Below are 13,805 nucleotides of genomic sequence, written 5' to 3'. Positions count from 1 at the left end.
TATACACTGTGATATGTATTCTTACGTATCTTATATATATATACTCATATGTAATATATATGTTCTTTTCACTGCAGTGAGTATATATTCTCGCTCCTGCAATTTTTTCCCACCTTAAAAGTGTTTACCTCCAGTCATGACTCCTTACCATCTTGTAAAGATACTAACCTAAGTGTACTAACTGCCTGATCTTCGTATCATTCAGTCGTTTTTTGGACTATGTGGAAGCTGATGCATCATTGCTAAACACTCGTAAGTCCAAGTTGAAATTTCCATTTATGAAACAGTTAATCAGTACAGGTCAAATGCAAGTCAGTTACTATAGATCAAATTCAAACTCAGCAGCAGTGTTAACTGTGGACGTTCTCTGCATGGACAGCCAATGGCTACTATATGAAGTGGTCTGTGAAATTATCACTTTTGAAAAACGGGCTTTAGATACTTATTGAATCTGTTAATGCTTTGTAAATAAAATTAATGAGTCTCCTTTCTTGCAATCATTCACCTGCATTATTTGCTTAGTAATATGAGGCATTCACTCAACAAATATTTGTTGACTGCTTGATCACTGCCAAGCCTTCTGCTAGATGCTGAGGACACAGTAGTGGCCAGGTCTGAACCTGCCTTTAAGGAACCTTGGGTCTCCACTGGGTGACATACACATGTAAATGGATGCTGCAGTTCCTTCACCAGGTCATGACCTTAGATAAGGTAACATAAAAATTTCTTATGGTAATAAAGTATTTCAGTAAGAACCAAGCTTTTGTTTATTGGGGAGTCCATGTTTTAGAGTGTAAAGAATGTGGGCTTTTGATCGCTCCTCCAAGACAGATAATATGCTGTGTAAACAGACTAGTCACTTAAAATCTTTAACATGAGGTGCATAAAAGTTACCTTCACATTTTTTGAGGATAAAATAAAGTAAGGTATGCAGAAGACATAAAGGATGTGCTCACGAAATAGTGAGAACTCGGTCAATTCAGTTCACATTCCTTATTTCACTAAAAGGTATTCTTTCCACACAAAATTCCCCATAATGGTAATAGATACAATGATAAAATAGGTAAGCATCTTAGATTTTGATTCATTTTACACAAGAAAAAATGTTTCCAATTTGTCTTATAGGAAGTAGATAAACATACCTCCTTGGAATGTATTTGGTAGAGTTCTCTACCTCTTTTGGTGTAATGGGATATTGGAAGAATGATATTAAACTGAAAAATCTGCAAAACCAGCAAATTACCTCGTACATACCCATAATAAGCTTTTACTCATAAACAATTTGGGGTCCTGAAACTTAAGATAAATCCTTGATTAGCTTCTCAAAACGTACATTCTCTCTTAGTAAAGGCAATATTAGCAGTCATTGAGGACGGCTATGTGACAGATAACTTTTTTCCTACCCAAAGTAAAAACAGAAAAATGGAAAATTCTTAATTTTATATATATTTTTTCTATTAGATTATATGTTTGGAGCCAAAGCGAGGCGAATGAATTACTCTTGGACCTTACTCTAAGTGAGCAAGGTGAGAATAAACACACACATGCACACACAAACACACACACACACACACACAAACACTCCACTTTATCTGTATACTGTTGACTCTAAGACATCCTTGGGCATCATAAGAAACTAGGAATTACTTAAAGCAGGGAATCCATGACCAAAGGGATAAAGATTAACCTACATACTAGCACTCACTGAAGGTTTGCACAGCTCCCTGAAGGGAACCAGAAGTTTCTCCCAGAAGATAGGACGTTCTTAGGGAGATACATATTTCTGGTCATACCAACATTTTGGCCCAGCCAGAGGACAGAAGCCACAGAACTGTAATTCTCTGAACTACTAGTTATGGGGGGTAGGCGAAAACCATCCACATCAAGTCATTAGTTTATCAAGAAGCCTGGCTCTCTGGAAACTCGGAGCCTAGTTTTAGGCAACAAGTATTGAAGTTCCTATTCTTACACTGAAAGATACAGTTCGCTATATTTAATAGGCCAGACCTACAAGGTCCTACACACACCACACTTTTATTCCTCTCACTTTGCCTCTTACACTCCTCATCATTCTCTCTCCTCCAGCCACATGGAGCTCTTTGCTGTTCCCAGAACACAGCATGCATGTCCCAACTCCTGGCTTTGGTAACTGCCATTCCTATGGAGCCCCCAACAAATGCCACCTAAACTTCTTCTTTGAGTTTTGCTTGGTTAATAGAATCTGGTTCTCAAAGTCAAGAGAAATGTGACCAAATTTATCATCCACTTAAAACTTATTTTCTGAAGTAGAAAACGTTTATTCTGAGCAGTAGCAAAACTGAAACCACTTTTGAAATTTCACAGTAATACTGCTCCAATCCAAATGTGCATATAATAATGACTATTATAATCAAAAGCAGAGAGGACTTCCCATCTCCATTTGATCCGAGAGAGGCTTAACATAGACGGACGGCTGATGGAATTATAATTAAGTCTAAAGCTTTGAAAAGTAGTAAGAGACAATCCCCTAAAAGTTAACCTATTGAGGCAATATGCCGGGCACATGCAACACCAGGACGAAATCTCACACACTCACGCACACGAGAATTCCAACACCAGAGTTAACTACCTTGGGCAGTTGCCCTTATAATGAAGTCCTTGTGTCATCAAAGCCTCTGTCATTGGTCCTTTCACAGCTCTGCCATTGGCTAGAGAATGGTGTTCTCCAGTCATGAAGGCACCAGTGTGGCAGTGAAGGCGCCAATGTTTAGTATGATGGTTTTAGAAAAGGAACTGGGAGATGATGGGAATCACATTTTCTCTCCATAAAATAATACAGTCATTTTAAAATCCAGGCTCTGGACTCAGACAGAACTTGATTTAAATACCAGGGCAGATACCAGTGGTACCAATTACAAACTATGTGCCTTTCAACTTCGCATTTAACCTTCTATGACACATTTGTCTCGTGCGTAAAACAATAATAGTCCTATAGAAGAGACTATTATTTACATATGGTCTAGAAGTCAATAAATACAGAGTACTCAGTAGGTTCCAAGTGTGTCACAAGTTTCACTTATCATTCTCACAGCCAGCTGGATGTAAGTTCTGTTATTATCCCCATTTTACAGATGAGGAAACTGAGCCACACAGAAGCTAACTTCCCTGAGCTCACGCAGCTAGCAAATGGAGGCAGAATTCAAACCTAGCCTCTTAACCATCATATTGGCAATCTCAGAGGAATTTTCTGAAGATTAATGAAGTAAATCATGGAGAATAGTCAGTATACTGACTAATAATGCTATTCATAAAAATTATCCATTATTATTAATTAGCAACAGGCATATGAAAATTATTCTCATACACTATATGGGCAAATATTAAATCCTAACAAATAATTTTGTTCATCCTTTCATGGTTTTTGCTAAAGAACTATTCAGAAGAGGCCAATTCTGTGGTCTAGAGATGTCAGTTAGAAACTCCTTTACTCACAATGTCCCGTCATCTTCCAGAAACTACATCATGTGCAGAATGTAAACAATACTAAATTAGATTACCATTTTTCCTTTGACAACAGAATATTTGACCACGAATATATAAATAGAGCCTTTAAAATGCAGCCTTAAACCATAATTTTTAATACACATTCACTCCAGTTTACATTCTTTTTCTAAATAAGATTTCTTAAAAATACTCTAGTTGGATAAAGCTGTATTTTACTAAATCAAAATTACAGTGAGAAAAACAAATTCAGACAATTTGTTAGTGTTCTAAGCTTTGTAGAAATGATAAAACAACTTTAAAAGAACTTCTGATCATATAAATTTGAAAAATTGAATTAACCTACCATCCTAAAATAGGCAATATATAATTAAATAAATCTTGAAAAGCAGAAAATATAGCCACCTAATTCAAGACTGTATCTCTTATCTTCTTGGAAATCTGATACAACCAATTCAAAATTACTATTTGAATTACCATCAGAAGTCCTCCAAACCTACTTGTAGTGAAGATTCCAATGGCATCTGGTTTTATGTCACTTAAAGGCAAATTCATCTGCTTTACGACAAGTTTAAGCTTCCTCTTGAGTTCGAATCTAAATTTACAATAGACAAAACTCAGAAGGAGAGCTCTTAGTTCCGCTTGCTCACACCTCTTTTCCGCCCTTCCCCAATCCTCACCCACAGACAACCAAAAATAAACACTCCAACTAGCAATATATGAACCGACCAATCTGAGGCTCCCATGGACTTAAGACACCAGGAAAAACAGAGATGGAAAGAATCACTGCTTTGCAAACAAGGCCTTAATTAGGTACGTAAATAAAAATCCTTTTACTGCTACAGCCCTAAGTCCTTCCGAAGGAAGGTTTCCCAATCAGTTCTCACACTTACACAACACAAACATCAACACGCAGCTTCTACCAAACAGACGTCTGAACATAGACTCACACGTTGGAAATCCTCAGATCTGGCACTTTAACATTTATTTAACTGAAGCATCACCCCAAAAAGCCTACATCTAAAACATTATGCTCTAACAATCTCTCTAATAAAAAATTTTCTATTCCATCCTGTCTTGGAAGACTAATGATCCAAAAGACTAGGAAAACCAGGAAAAGAAAAGCTACAATTGGTGTTTTCATAACCATCCATTAGTCTCCTCCAGATCAAGCTTTAACTGTTTAATAGTAACTAAAATATTTATTAATTCATTTGGAAACATATCACTTCTAACAGTGTTTTTCTGTATGCAAGTCAAGCATTCACTTCTGCTATTTGGTATTTTTACCTATTTATGGTTTATATTTCAAAATTTATAAACTAGGTGAAGCCAACAGTTAACTGCAACAATAATGATTTACAAAGAGGTTGGAATAGAATATAAAAACACGAATAGTTGAACCTTGCGAAATACAAAACATTCAAATAACTATTCTAACTGAGGAGCATTTAATCTAGGAAATAAAAAAGCACAGAATTTCAGGCTGTAGCTCAGTGTCTTTCTGTCTTTATCCCTTAGATGAACCATGAAAATAGGCACTAGCCTGTGAGTACAGAACCTACAAACATTGAGTCTTATGATAATTTGGCAGCAGACTTACGAAGAAACTTAATATCCTCTGCCTCTCCATTCCATTCCCTTCTTGTTTGTTCTTCAGATGAAGTTATGGTTTTTGATACAGGAGATTTTCATGTTTTCTTAGCCTTATTATAGGGACAAGTGGTGGCAGGAAGTAAAAAAAGGCTCTGAGTGAGAGAAGGCAACCTATAAATGTGGGCAGAGTCAAAAACTGTGTAAACTCAAGGGGAGTTGTGTTGACCCAGTTAGGGAAACTAGTTTCAATTGGGCTGCAGTGAAGTCACTTAAATACAAATCATGGCATACACAGCTAGAAATATTTGTTATGGAGGTAGGGGTGGTGACTGATATTTTAAAGACTCTTTCAAATTTTAATGAGTTTCTTGTTTTGCATTCCTCTAATTCATTGGTAAACACTGCTGGTTTCAAAATAAATAAAATTTCAAAGAAGGAATAGGAAAATTTATAATGATTATATCCCAGGGAAGCTTGCCAGATATTATGAATTCACTAATTTTAAGCTTAACTCCTCTAGTGGTGACGGGGAGGTATGAAACAAATGTATTATGGAACATGTAAGTAGCATGATAAATTGATTTACAAACTTAATAAAAATCCAGAACTTTCTGACAGTATTTGCATCTAAACAGGCATGTAACATGGGTCATGAAGAAAGTTTGGATATATATTTTCAAACTGTATACTAAAATAAAACTAAAGATCCCAGTAGATTGACTACAATTCCATTTATTTTTTGGATAATTTATCCTGATATTTTCTAACTTCGCTTTCTAACTACCATACCCCTTGTGAAGGACACCAATAAAGAATCCCTGAAAATAGAGTGAGATGGCTAACTGCGTATTTGTCTGAAATACATCTAAAAATTTCATTTCCAAGACATTAGATAAGATTTTATTTTAGGATAAGGAATAATTTCTAAGTGTTTCCCAGATTGAATGGTTCAGCAGATTACACAATTATCTAAAATATTTTATTATTTTGAACTTTTTTAGTTATAAGAGTCTTATGAAATATGCAGATTCCTGAATATGAACATGATATCAAGCTATTAAATGTAAATACTAAGAAATACGCCGTCACTCCACATGCCCTTACAAAACAACCCACACGTCATTCACACAAGCCATCCAACGGCATAGTCCCCAACGCATACTCCTGCTTCCATATTGCGTGGCTCCTGTTGTGTAGAAGACAATTTGCCAGTAAATGATGACAAAATGAAAACATCTTACCCCGATTTCATTTCTTCATATATAAGAAAATTAACTCTCATTATTTCATAATTACTTCTACCAATATGTACTGGTATATTCTATTAAGCAAAATGATTGAACACACTTCGGCGTCTTTATTTTTTAAGTTACTTTAAATGGCTGTCTTATTTGGACTCTTCAGTGATGAGAATGACCATTAAAGATTTGCATCCATGGCCCCCTCTGACACTCGGTCAGTGGCTGCTTGCACCATGACAGTGGCGTGGGGCCCACCAGCCCCGGGCCCTGCAGTGGTCTGTGTGATTGTGCACACACCCAGTCTACACCGTGCAACAGCCATGTTGCCACCTGAAGCCAAATTCCAAAGGAGAGGGAAGGCCGGCCTGCTTCTTCATTTGCTCTATAAAATCTACCTAAACCTTAGAACCACCTTCCTATCACTTAAATTTCTTTTTGCTTGCCTATCGAAATGGGAAGAAAAGAGTTTCAGATGAAAAGGCACCTTATTCAGAGATTAATTTTTTTCTAGATCAACAAAGCTTCTACTTTTGACAGTGACCATTTTTCATAAACACTGGTAATGAATGTATTTACTTGAACAGGAAAATATAGACCATTTACATGTTAAAAAACAATCACGGTATAAAAATTAAGATGTCTCATCAGAAACAAGTGATTTTATATTTTTTTCTATAATCATAAATTTCATAACATTACTAGTTTCAAAAGGCTTCACTAATAGACACTGGAATACTGCACCAAATGAACAATTTTATGGCATTTAGTTTTGTATATTTCTAAGAACTGTAATAAAAGATCACCATGGTGATTGGGAAATGATGGTTGTTTATGGATGGATTTCTAACCTGGATAGTTCATTCAACTCTAGTGAAACTTTTGCTCCAAGTTCATCAGTGTCCCAGGGCTCAGTAAGGAATAAATAAGCAAAGATATCGTCTGTGAAGAAGCAAATTTTCAATAGGCGAAAGCAGAAATACAATGCAAGAAATAACATAGCCTTGTATAAATTGAAGTTTTAAAAATATGTATGGTACCTAAATAAATGTGCATAAGAGCTAATAATACATACATATAGCCTTACTTTTCAAACTTAGGCATATATGAATCAAAGTAGGTATTCTATTCACATAAAATTTACATAAATATTCATATGTATTAATTACACAAAAATAATGGCAACAGTACTATGTTTAAAGTATACTATTTAATCACTAAGAAAGTAAATAACTTTCGTGTACCTTCCAAATAAGGTTGTATATTTGTAAGCAATAAGTTTTGTTTACTTATTTATATTTTAACAGCCAAAGCCACTAGAACACCAGGCATACAAATTATTTATGGATATTTAGAAACTACCCAGTCCAATGTTACATTTAAACAAATTTAGTTATATTTAGTAACAAAAGGGAAAGTAAAGGACATAGTTCCAAATTTTCACTGCTCATAGAGCAAAACAATGCAAATTGACACTGTGCTATGGAGAATGATCAAGGAGATAAAATACACTCAAAGGTTAAAAATGTTACACACACACACACGTATATGTGTGTGTATATATATCTCTAGGCAAAGTACAACCAGTCTAAGTAATGCTATAATAACCTAGCATCATGCAGGTCCTAACTAACGGTGAATACTGATTCATAAGCCAAATTACCTAAAGGGGAAATAGAACAGCAGTTTCATGGATTTGACACCTGAAATCACAACCACCTAATAACAGAGCGTCGACTGACGAAGAAACAAGGCGCAAAGTAAACAGCAAGAAGGCAGACACTCACCTTCGGTGCCATTGGGAGTCATGGAATTACTATTTATATGAGAGTTATCGAGTTTGGGACCACTGGGGGATTCTCCACCAGCACTCAGACGGCTATGCGGGCTGGTGAGATCCTGCATTTCCATAGACCTAAAGACAAGAAGCCTTCCGTTTGACAGATGTACCAAATTCATAATGCCACTATTTAATGCGCTAACGACTTGACACCTTCTTTGAAACACATTCGCACAAAAGTCCCATTGTATCTATTTTCTTAGACTCCAACTAGTTCATCTTACATTTTAACTTCAGTCTTCCTTTCATAACGTGTACTATGAAAGGATGTCATCTGCCTCACCTATCCAGCCAAGCATTCACATGGAGTTTTAAAAATCTCTTTTTTTCTCTTATCTAGCTCATCAAGTAACAAGATGTGATGAGACAATTACATCTACTTTAATTTCCAAAGAAAAATGCAGCCATGCTTTTCCTTTTATATTGGAAAAAACCAAAGGCAATGATTTTCTAAAAGACAAATGCGTCAACAGGTATAACAGAAAAAAAAATAATTTTCCTGTGGAATCTGTTTCATCTAATAAATTAGCACTAGATACTCCCTTATAATTTACCACCCAATTGTAATTTAATGGGTCTCCAAACCAAATAAAACACTTGAAGCCTATAGCCTAGTGACAGCGAATGAGATAGTCCTGATGCATGTGTTTACTCTGGCAAACTGCTTAATTGTTCCTCTGTTTCCCTTGAAACAAATGCAGCATTAAAACATGATGATGTCGGCTCGCTTGTTTGCTTTGTGGATTACATACAGCGTGCCCAATTGAAAAGGGATCAGGCCAACATACAGTGAGTCCCTGGGAGCATTAGCACTCGAAATACCTCAGCTGTCACTTACCCAAGGAAATAAGAACAATTCTGCGGCACTGCTCTCCTTTCGCATTTTTACCATATAAAAACAGTTAAGTCCCCCTCTGAAAGTTCTTAGCCTCAGGACTGACTTATTCTCCAAAAAGGTACAGAAGCCCCTACTCATGTTCACAATTGCACAACTATCCAATTATATTTAATATTCTATTAATGAAGAGAGGAGAAGTTTATTTAAAGTCACTAAAAACACCCCTAGATGCCGTTCTGTTTTCTGATAGACAAGTTTTTGAAAGTCTGAGGCCCATTCACTTTATTTTACACTTTACGCGTTTTCCTAAAAAAAAGGGAGGGGTTTATGTTACATATACGAAGCTGAGACTGTCTGTGCCTCACCTCCACCAGGTCAATAAAAGCTACAGTCATTTTAATTTGGAGTTTGCACTGACACTGATTGTAAATATCAGTTTTTAAAACGGCTTAACATGAACCATTTTACTTCTAAAGTGAGTTTTCACTTCCCCAAACCTTCTGAATTCAAACTAGAAATGGCTTAAAAGCTCACTCTTCTGTCCTAACTATCCTTCCACATTCACAGTTTTCCTAACACCAGAAACTACAGCCCATAATCATTTTCAAACCCAGGCTCCTCTTCCCTTTCTACATACTTCAAATTTTCACAAGCGCACACACACACAAATTGTTAAGTAATTTCCAACCGAGGCTGTTGCTATTAATAGAAATAATTAAGAAATACTAGACAAAAATAGATATGGGTCACAGAAAGGTAATCTCCAGAGATGTCAAATACCAACGATATTTACCTGCAACTTGAGGAAACAGCAACATCTGAACTGGTCTGAGATGTTCGCACCTGTGATCAGGGGTAAAAAAAAATTAGAAGCTGTTGTTACTCTGCATCAGTGTCAGCTCTTAATTATACAGAGCACATGGCTGAGAACGACAACGCTCTCTTTTAACCAAAAGAGAAAAAGGAGGGTGGTGCAGCAGTGAAAGGCATATTGTCTTAAGTTGAGGTCTCCACTGTTTCCTCCTGCAGGTCTACCCTCCTCCTCCCCTTGTCAGGGGGGAAGGCAGCCAAATGACGGGATAGTGATTCATCACTGGCCTATGACAGCTGCAAACGGGATTACCCCTCCCCCAATCAACATGCAAAGCAGCCCGGCCTGGGCAGCTTGGAAAAGGTGCTTGGAAAAAAATAGCTATTAGCAAAATGAGTGAGTTTCACAGCAGTAGTTCAAGAATTAATCCTCCAGCATCCTCAGAAGATCTTTCATCTTCTGCTATCGCCAGCTGAAATAGAGTTCCCGCCCACGCCTTTGACTCCTGACAGTTCTTATCCTTATCATGATGGTTTTCTCCTATATTTACTATTTGTCATTTAACATTCACTAAAACAGCTTCTGGGCAATCTTCAGGCTACGCTGGACCAACTGTAAATGGCAAAGGCGAGTTCTCATATCCCAAGTCACATCACGGAGCCATGTGCTCCTTTACCCATGCAAATTTCAAATTCAGCGAATGCTTATTCGTCTCTGCCCGGTCAAACAGAAAAGGCAGTTATCTTTTTGTTCAATTTTCCATCTTTTAAAACAGGGAAGAGAATGGAAAGTTTAATGATCAATTCAATATCCCAGTGAGCCAGAACTTTGGTCTCTTTGTCTCCAAGTGACTCTGCACTTCGGGACTTCACTGAACAACTACCTTAACGTGCAGCCTTTGCTAGTCTCTGCCCCTTCTCCAGAGGCAGCACAGACTGCCAGCAGGTGATAAACTCAGGTGAGGCCAGGCTGCTGGCTGGCAGGCACAGGCAGACGCCTCGCAGTAAAGAGCATTCTGCACAACGTTTAAAATGACTCAGAATTCCAAATCTTTGATGTGCATTTTCATTCAACCTGAACTGACATCAATTAGGGTTAGAGAACAAAGATGAGAACTGAAGCATCTCAAATGGCATTAAAGTTATCCAGCCAAATATCTTCTACTGAGTCCTGTTATTTTTTTAATTATGATTTATGAAATTAAGAAATACTACCTTTTTGGCAAGAAGAAAGCATCGTTTAAGTCTAAATATCCTGGTGTAATGTTACGTGAAATTTCTAGGTATGCTTTTCTATAATATGTGCAGGAAGAAAAATCATTTTTAAGAGATGCCTGAATATTAAATGAAAATTTAATTTTAATGCCCTGCAGATATGTCATTTTGTGATAACAGCCTTCTGTAATTTTTGTTAAAGTTAGTATTCTCACACAAGATTAAACGTTTTCCTTTAGAAACTGCAACAATATACCTCAAGGATAAATTTCCTTTTTTTTTTCTTTTTTTTCTGCTGTTATACACCTGGAATAAATTATAGGTGAGAACTAAGTTTTAAGAACTCTTCTGGCTTAATTATGTGAAAGAGTAGGTAAAACATACTTTCTGTTAAATGTTAAAATGCATTCCTCTTTTACCATTAGCTAGATAGCATAATCTTGGAAATACAACTTTAGTTTCATCGTATAGTTTGAATGTTTGATTATATTTATATTTGAGGTTTAACCTATCATATTTAAATTTCAGAGTCAAACTGTTAATATAAAAGGGAACTTCAAAATAAGAATTATTCTAACACGTTTCCTCACTGAAAAAATGCATTTTCACAACAACATATTTCTTTTACGCTTGTTCGACTCAGGTTCTACTGTACTTTCTTACACTACAATTTTTGAAAGTCCATATCCATGATCTTCATTTCATTAAGTATACTTCAGATATATTCTTTTGTGTCTCAAGGATTATTTAAACCATGTGTTGTGTGTTACTGTATTTAAAAATCACTCTTTAATCAAAATAACTTTAAAACAACTAATCCTCACTTAGGCTGGTCAGCTGAATCCACATCGAGGTCCAGGAAAAATAAATCTACTCTCAAGAATGCGAATGCAGACAACAATTAGACACAGATGTGAGCAAAATTAGTTACAGTTTACAAAATGCTACACTTCACATGCTTTTAGTTTCTTATGTGTAGTACAAGATTACAGCCCACTAAGGAAACATACTCTCATAATGACTTATCTAAAAAGAACACCTATTTCTGATTGGTGTTGATTTTCTCTTATCTTGGACAATCTCTCCGCAAGTTTCTGTGTTTTAAAGGTCTAAAACCATAAGACGTTTCAAAAATAATTAATGAGGCATATTTCCATTCACAAGAGAAAAAATTATTTCATGGTTTTCAGCAAAATGCTGATAGGCATTCAGTGAGCTCACATTTTCTCCTTTATATCCATAAACTCAATGTTTCTTGTCTTCTCCTAATCTGGTACTTTTAATTCAAATGCTCCTATGAGTGCAAAAATATTTCCCATAACCTTATAAATGGTCACCTTATGTTACAATGAAATCATTTCACTTTAATGCTTTTTAAAACTCTTTGTATGGAACACCCAGAGTAGCACACTGAGTTGTGAAAATACAAAGGGAAAAAAGATAGCAGAACTTCTTAGAATTTAAATTCAAGAATCCTAAACTAGTAACTTTGACTTCTGATTAGTTAATGAGGTCTTTTAAGTTTGCCTTTTTTCTAATTAAATTTATAATTCTTCACAGATGGAACTTTTGTTGATGTTCAATTTGTCTCTCTCATTTTGTTAAACCTCACATAGTACTTCGCCAATCCATTGAATAGCCACATTAAATCTGTTAATACCATGCTCTTCAACCCCAGAAATTATTTCCAGAAGGCAAACTTGCTTTGAGAGATCATCAAACAAGACTTAAGGTACACATTTTATCACATTTTCCCTACCACAGAGCTCAGGATGCAGAGCAAAATTCATGACTTTTGCACTGTTTATTATACTTTGCTAAATTACAAATCAAAAGCATCTGACAGAAGATCATGTATGAAGCCAAAAAGTTAATAATGTTCTGTGAAAAGTAAACTGTAAATGGGAAGGATTCGAAATCTCAGCAGCACAGAGCAAATAAAATGTAGGTACTTGTCTAAATTATGGGTTTTTCCATAGGCTTTTTGCTTGCTAGAAGCAATTTTTATAAAATGACTATAATTTTAAACTTTTTTTTTCAAACTAAGAAGAAATTTTCAAAGTGAAAGTACTGAACTTATCTAAATAAATAGAGTTGGCAGGCAAGTTAGTTTTGCCCAACCACAGATCGACCGGAGTGCTCCCAAATTTGAAAGACAATGGCAATTTTCTAATCAGAATGTATTTTATAGGGGCAAAAAAATGTGCCTTAGGCATCAATCTGCTTTTTAATCAGAATATATTCTTGCTAAAATTCTCCTCAATCAATATTTCTAACTATAGTGTCAATACTGCAACAAAATCCTAAACCTAAAATTCAACTTTTAGGAAGAAGGAGATGTCTTCTACATGCTAACACTTATTTTTTTCTTCATCAAAGACTCCATAAAATGAATGCCTTAATACTATTACTCATTTTAAATGTAATACACTGTATTACTTTTTGAAGTAGCTTGTTTAAAGAAAATGACAAAATAGAGTTCCTGTGGAAACAAAACCAAATTTAAATGGCATTGATTCTACCTACAATTTTAAAGGATTGTTTTCAAAATTGGCATTTATTTAAAATGTTGAATGAAACACTTTGCTATCTGATTAAATGGAAGAAGTGATTTTATTGTCGCAGCAAGTGGTTTCTCTTCTTTCCAATGTACTCCTATAAAATACATTTTCGCATTCAAATGGAAATTTTCTTTTGAGAAAATCATTTATCATGTCTAGAAAACTCACACAGCAGTGGAGTGCCTTTGGCACTTGAAAACTGAACAGTGGCTCAATTAGGTTTCTCT

General features: G+C 35.7%; 1 protein-coding gene across 13 annotated transcripts in view; it reads right to left on the bottom strand.

The window, feature by feature from the left end:
- EYA1 (EYA transcriptional coactivator and phosphatase 1) overlaps nucleotides 1-13,805 on the bottom strand; it is a 328,098-nt gene that overhangs the window by 152,602 nt on the left and 161,691 nt on the right. For 11 of the 13 annotated variants that reach the window (XM_070481088.1, XM_070481087.1, XM_070481090.1 and 8 more), the window contains 2 exons: nucleotides 9,786-9,835; nucleotides 8,102-8,229 (listed from right to left, as the gene is read on the bottom strand). In XM_070481088.1, the coding sequence (XP_070337189.1) occupies nucleotides 8,102-8,229; nucleotides 9,786-9,835 (178 nt within the window). Of the gene's footprint in view, nucleotides 1-8,101; nucleotides 8,230-9,785; nucleotides 10,046-13,805 lie in introns of those variants that run through there. The other 2 variants (XM_044768051.2, XM_070481093.1) reach the window with 2 other exon arrangements.

The sequence above is a fragment of the Equus asinus genome, chromosome 12 (genome assembly GCF_041296235.1).
Source record: "Equus asinus isolate D_3611 breed Donkey chromosome 12, EquAss-T2T_v2, whole genome shotgun sequence".
Lineage (NCBI taxonomy): Eukaryota > Metazoa > Chordata > Mammalia > Perissodactyla > Equidae > Equus > Equus asinus.
This window is presented reverse-complemented; position numbering and strand designations above follow the sequence as displayed.